A 6,363-nucleotide genomic window follows, 5' to 3' on the forward strand; every position below is an offset into this window, starting at 1 on the left:
TGAAGGCTTCTCTCTAACCGATTTCCACAGCGCATAGGATATGGAATTTTTCTTGGTCAGGAATATATATTCGCTTCAGTATGATCTCCATTGAGGCGCCCGCCAAGTAAGAACTTTCATTCTTCTTCTTACGAAGCACGATTCTTCCTTATTTCCAGGTTTCTTTATCGACACTGATGCTTCGTTTTCACTGACAGTGAAGAGGTTTTAAAACAACGTCGCGGCTTCACGACGCGCTTTTGGTGATCACGTGTGGCGCGTGCTCTCTATTTCTGCACGGCACAGGTGACTGCTGAGAAAGGAGAGCGTCTATGACATGACGCAACAAGGTGGGACTTTGATTCCTTGGTTTGAGAAAACACTAAGCATATCGCCGACAAATGTATTGGAAAAGCTGGCAGCGTGTTCGACAGCTGTTATTACAAGGAGCTACCGTATTGTTCTCGGTAGCGAAGACGCGGACGAGTTGCGTGAGTCGATGATTAATATAACCGTTAGCCCTTACACACCGCATCCACCGCGCACGTGGTTGTTTCACATTAGCTCTGTGAGTAGAATCATTGCTTCCTCCCCCCCCCCCCTCCAACACAAATAGAGGGCCGTGTATAGTTTCATCCTGGTTTTCTCCGCTGTTTTGTGACCTTTCTGACCATTCTGGGACTTTTCTGTCCGTGTTAACTGTGAACTTCTTTCTCCCTTCTCCTCTTTCAATCTCCTTCCCCCCCTTTCCTTAGTGCAGGGTTGCCTCCCGGACTCAGCCTGGTTAGCCTCCCTGCCTTTCCCTTATGCCTTCTCTCTCCCTCTTTCTTTCTTCTGTCCGTGATTCCTATTTCTGATTGATTCGTGGGGTTCAACGTCCCACAGCGACACTGTGGCTATGGCAGACGCCGTAGTGGAGGGCTTCGGATTAATTTTATCCACCTCAGTTTTGCTAACGTGTACCTAAATCTAAGTACACGAACGTTCTTTTTTTTTTGCAATTCGCACCCCCCCCCCCCCCCCCCCCCCCACCCCAGTAATGCTGCAGGGAATCGAAACCAAGGACCTCGTCCTTAGTAGTAGAGCGCCATATCCGGTGCGACACCGTGGCGGCTGTGTTTCCTCTTTTGTTATAGTGGATATCAATGTAAACAGCTCGCATGCAGTGCTTGCTAAAGCGAACCTTTCTTTATCTACTTTCCCGGGTTTGGTGTGGCTGCTGCTGCTGTCTGCTGTCGGCTGGGTGTTGTCTGTTTGCTGCTAAGTCGGTCGGTATCTCTGCGATTATATTTGTACATGTATGCACGAATGCAAGTATCAGCGAAAGTGCCAATAAACCCTGCACACTGACAGACAAAGTAGTGAGACTAAGTACGCATCCGTTCAGCGTAATAAGAAAACTTTTCCTGCAAAGAGAGAGAGAGAGAGAGAGAAAGGCAAAAGGTAAGACAGGGAGGTTAACCAGACATTAGCTCCTATTGGCAATCCTGTACCGGGAGCGGGGGCGGGGGGTGCTGAAGGGATGCAATAGGTGAGAGAGAGAAAAATAAAAGAATAATAAAAAAAACACAGACAATACAGAGCTCTTTCTGTGGGCACTGTCACGCAGTCTGCGAAGGCGTTCCTAGTGCTACATAGTGTCAACGCCCCATCCTTGGTCACATGCGCAGTCTACAGTCACAAGTCACAATTTGTCATAAAGTCCGGTGTCTTTTAAATAACGCAGCAATGCCTTCATAGCGATTCGCGCTGAACCCATCTCACTATCAATGTCGAGGTTAATGGGATTAACGTTGAAGCGATGTCGCGACACACCGTGCTGCCACCGACAAAACTCGTCATGTGTGAGGCGTGTAAGCAGCCGGGCTCCTTTTTCACTCGCAGTTGCCTCTGAACACGCTGCGCCATCTATCGGCGACCCTGTGATGTCCGTGCGTGTGTTGAATGTATAGTCAGACAATACTGTCACATCCAGACATCCAGACAACCAGTGTCACATATACTCATATGTGACACTGGTTCAAGTCCGCCCAGTACCGGATATGCTCCCCCCGTTATGCCAAGGACCACCAAGTAACCCTAGCGGGCGGAAAAACGTTTAAAGACGTATACAGAAACAGCCAGGAAAGTGTGCGAAACATCGTAAGAATGCTAATCGCGTTAAAATAAGTTCCTACATCAATCCTGAAGACTTGAACGTTTTATGCCGGCTCATCATCACCTCTAAGACACACGAACCTCTTAATGGAATAGCTATTCATATTCAGAATCTTCATTTTCTTTGAATCAGCCATTCGGCAAGGGCTACTAGGTGTGCCTATTCTTGGTCAATCTTCCAAAATGGGCATGTGCCACTAGAACAGAGAGAGAGAGAGAGAGAGAGAGAGAGAGAGAGAGAGAGAGAGAGAGATGTACAGGATCCTTATAAGTAGGTAGATTTGTGTCGTACATCTGTATGTGCAACTGTTATCGCCATATACCCATCGAGATGCGTTATACATCGCCTTCGTCTTCGTCACATCGCTGCCTAGACGCCTCACACTGTGCATCCCCCAGCCGTTTGGTCTTTACATTTAGGCATACCTTGTAAGCGGTGAAATGCATAAGCATACAAACTGCATGAGATGGAAGTTGTGATCTTGGAGTTGGATAAACATAAACGTTGCAAGCGCACAGAATGAAAATGAACGCAATGTATGCATCGCCGTTCATTGCATAGCATTTATTTTACTGCTTCACCAAACTTCGTTTCACACACATTCCAACGTGTGCTGTCTGCATGATTCTTTCTCTGTGTGCGTTACTGGGTCGCGCTAGCAGAGAGACTTGTAGGCTGTGATGACGAAGGTTGTCGAAACCACCAGCCGCTGTCGGTTGTGGTGTTCCAACCTTCTGCTGAAAATGCGCGCTGCGAATAGGCTTTCGCATATACAGGTGAGACCTCCAAACGGCCGTCGTCGCCTTGCTGATGTTGGAAGAGGGCCCGCGTTTCCCTGGCTCTTGCACGAGCTTATAGAACATGACCTTGCGGTAGCGTGCGGTGTAATTTATCCACCGTAGGTGCTGTTTTTCACAGACGTATCGAGTCACTGTTACAGGGCGTGCCCGTGATGTTGTTAGACTGGATGCCACCGTTTTTTCGCGGCATTTCTCGCGCGTGGCTTCAACGAAGCTCATGATATAGCTGGGAACCGAACTGTGGAACTTTCCTTGTCTGAATCTAAGGTTTGGTGGTTCAACCAAATATTTGGCGTATCCTGTCATTTCACCTTCTCTCATCTCTATGCGGTGTCCCGATAACGTGACGCATAAGGCGCACTGACAAGTCATGCCACAATGTCCCCATATGGCAGGACGCCTGTAGCTATGCAGTAACTGGACGCCGGAATTATCGTAAATGCACTTATATATCGCCTTAGCACCGGCTTCTTACTTTATTTTCTTTTACTATATTTCTCAATGCTTCATGACTTACTGCTTCAGATAAAAAAAAAAACATGAATTGAATATTTGTTCGACCAAATATATCAGTGAGGGAGCCAAATGCTTCCACAGCCCATAACAATAGGCTAATCATGGCGCCAATGCTCTTCTGGCGCCATGATTATTAATGTTTTATATGAAGACACACATACACACCGAGATGGGAAATGGGTGTGAATACATGCGAACGAATTCAAGACGCAGACAGCGGAAAGTTTCCGTAGGTAAAGCTAGGTCTTTACGACAAAGCTCACTTTAAGCTTGCGCACTTATGATGATGACATATTGCTAAAAGTCAGTGCAATAAATCATTAAATGTGTTTTCAGGAAGCATGATTGCGTAAGCAGATGCCAGTGATTTTTTCTCCAAATGATTTCTTCCTCTATTTCCCCCTTAGTCTCGAAAGTTCCTCTAAGGAAAATTTTCAGTAATTTTCTGAGCAATATATGACCTCTGCTCTAACGTTAGCGACCTAGCTTCTCCAGTGCAAGATTGCGTTGCTCGTTACCTCTGTAGATTGCTGAGCCCGAACGTCATCCCCGGCGCTCTAGAGGCACTGTTTCAGTCGCCTTATTTACTTTCCCACTGAGTTCTCTATTTTCCTTTGCTGCGTCGGTCGTGTTAGTTCAATACTTCAGTGAAAACGGTGTGGATTTGTCAAAAGTCTGCGGGACGTAGAGGCAGTTGATGGACGAAAAAGACAAGTATTGTGAGCCATGAATAAACAAACGTAAAATAATTTATTCTTCCTATAAAGAGAGAGGGGAGAGCGAAATGGGCCCTGGTTGGTGAAAGGATGGCGACCCGCCGGTGAAGTTGCATCTGGACACTCATGCCCCACCGCCCAGGAGCTCAGGTGTGCTGTTGGATGAGATGAAAAGAGAGACCACACAGTTAGGCATTGTGCTTACATATGCTCAGTGTACTGTTACTATAGGTTAGTTCTGTTGTTACTTTACAGGTTTAAGTATGGCATTCCAAGTGCTGGAGGAACTGTGGAAGTGATAGTTAACACAGCAGATTTCGCAGTATCTCATCCTTATGGCGGTATTAATTGCACAGCGAGTGTTTGTCTTAATCATTACAGATTAAAACGCATGTGCACCGCTCAAACAAAACTAAACGCTGGGCATGCGTAGAAGCTGGCATCTTCGAAGTAAGCGCCTTTATCTGCGTATGTCTAAAAAGGTTTCCTCCCAGTGAACTAGAAGCATTTGCTTTTTGCATTCCTAGTGACCACGTACCTGAGACGAGGAGATGATTTAACCGTAGAACTTTCCACCGTAGCCGTAGCCGCCATAGCCGTGGCCGCCATAGCCGTATCCGTGTCCGAGACCGTATCCGACGCCAACAGCGACGGGGGCGGCGGCGACAGCGACGGGGGCGACAGCAACCTTGGCGACAGCGGGAGCAGCGACGACGGCACCGTGTCCGTAGCCGAGACCTCCGTAGCCATAGCCGCCATAGCCGTAGCCTCCGTAGCCAAGGCCGAGACCGTATCCTCCGTGTCCGTAGCCGTATCCGTGTCCGACGGCGACGGCGGGAGCAGCGACGGCGCGGGTCACAGCAACAGCGGGGCCGAAGTGGTCGCTGCGGTAGGTGTAGGAGCGGGCGGCGTGGCCGACGGCCACCTTAGCCACGGGGGCAGCGACGGCAACCTTGGCGACGGCGGGGGCAGCGACAACGGCGGGGGCAGCAACGACAGCGTGGCCGAGGCCATAGCCTCCATAGCCACCGTGGCCGTAGCCGTGGCCGTAGCCGAGGCCGTAGCCACCATAGCCGCCGTAGCCGAGGCCGAAGCCGCCGGCGTTGGCGGAGCAGGCAAGAGCCAGAACAAGGAGGGCGGCGAACTGCATGAAGAAAGACGGAGTGTAAGGAGAAAGGGGCATGCTCACGCTAGGGGAGCCTAATCTAGCTCGTGTCTGTAGTCTAGTTCAGCTGCACTCGCTCAAAGAATATCGCTCATCTACAGATAGAGCTCTTGTTGAACTTAACACCTTCTGTAAGCTCAGTAACTACACTTCCTCAAGCTATACTCTTCCAACTGCGCGCGGCCTATCAGGGGTTCCTTCCTCTCTGTTCTGCCGTTGTCTCGTAGCAATTTAGTCCTGTGGCTCCGCCGAGGCACCTGTCACAAGGGGCGCGGACAGCCCTACGGCGTGCGATGGTGCTGTCCGGTACGTTTCCTCGAAGAGTTGGTCCTATCCAGTCACAGACAGTGCTGCGTAGCCGAGGTAGTGCGTGAATACTCACAGCGTTCATGGTGTGTGTGGTCTCGGTGGAGCTGATGTCCAGACTGACTCTCCTCTGCTCCTGGTCAGGCTTTTATACTTCGGGCCCGAGTGGCCGCTTCTCGTTTCACCTTCCGCGCTCTCGCCGCCACCGGGGACGCGAGGAGGAGGTGGGGCCGGCCGCGTGCGTCGACGCAACACGCTTTCCGTTTATCGGGCCGCTATCGGATGCCGGGGCGTGTGTGGAATGGGCGGCGAATCTGGTTCAGGGAGAAGGCGGAGGTCCTCGGACAATGCGGCGCCCCTTTCGCCGCCGCTCGGCCCTCGCCGGACGCTGCGGCGGCCAGCGGCGTGCCGTCCGGCGCCGCAGCCGCGCCAACGTAAGCGCCCTCCCTCCCTCCCCGAAAGCTCGCTCACAAACACGCACACTCTCTCTCTCTCCGAGCAGAGTGCGCGCTGCGCTGACAGGCTCTGTAGACTTTGGCCTCCAAGGCGCTGCTTTTCCGCGGGGTGACGGCCGTAGTAGGACGTGTCCCTCTGGTCATCTCTCCTTGATCCGTCCTTTGCCTGCACCGTTAGCTACGAAAATATGACGTCTGGCACATATCTCCATTTTATCGTGGCGGCAGTTTTAAGCTTCCGCTTAGGTAGCTTGGCTACTCTACTTGG

At 50.8% G+C, this 6,363-nt stretch overlaps 1 protein-coding gene across 1 annotated transcript; it reads right to left on the minus strand.

Moving 5' to 3' along the window:
* Positions 1-4,184: 4,184 nt before the first annotated feature.
* On the minus strand, positions 4,185-5,801 carry LOC126542468 (uncharacterized). Its single transcript, XM_050189549.3, has 3 exons — positions 5,717-5,801; positions 4,708-5,313; positions 4,185-4,324 (listed from the first exon to the last, which is right to left on the minus strand). The coding sequence occupies exons 1-2, from the start codon at positions 5,723-5,725 to the stop codon at positions 4,726-4,728; spliced, it is 597 nt and encodes a 198-aa protein (XP_050045506.1). The 5' UTR covers positions 5,726-5,801; the 3' UTR covers positions 4,185-4,324; positions 4,708-4,725.
* Positions 5,802-6,363: the final 562 nt, after the last annotated feature.

This window comes from Dermacentor andersoni, chromosome 2 (genome assembly GCF_023375885.2).
Source record: "Dermacentor andersoni chromosome 2, qqDerAnde1_hic_scaffold, whole genome shotgun sequence".
Taxonomy (NCBI): domain Eukaryota; kingdom Metazoa; phylum Arthropoda; class Arachnida; order Ixodida; family Ixodidae; genus Dermacentor; species Dermacentor andersoni.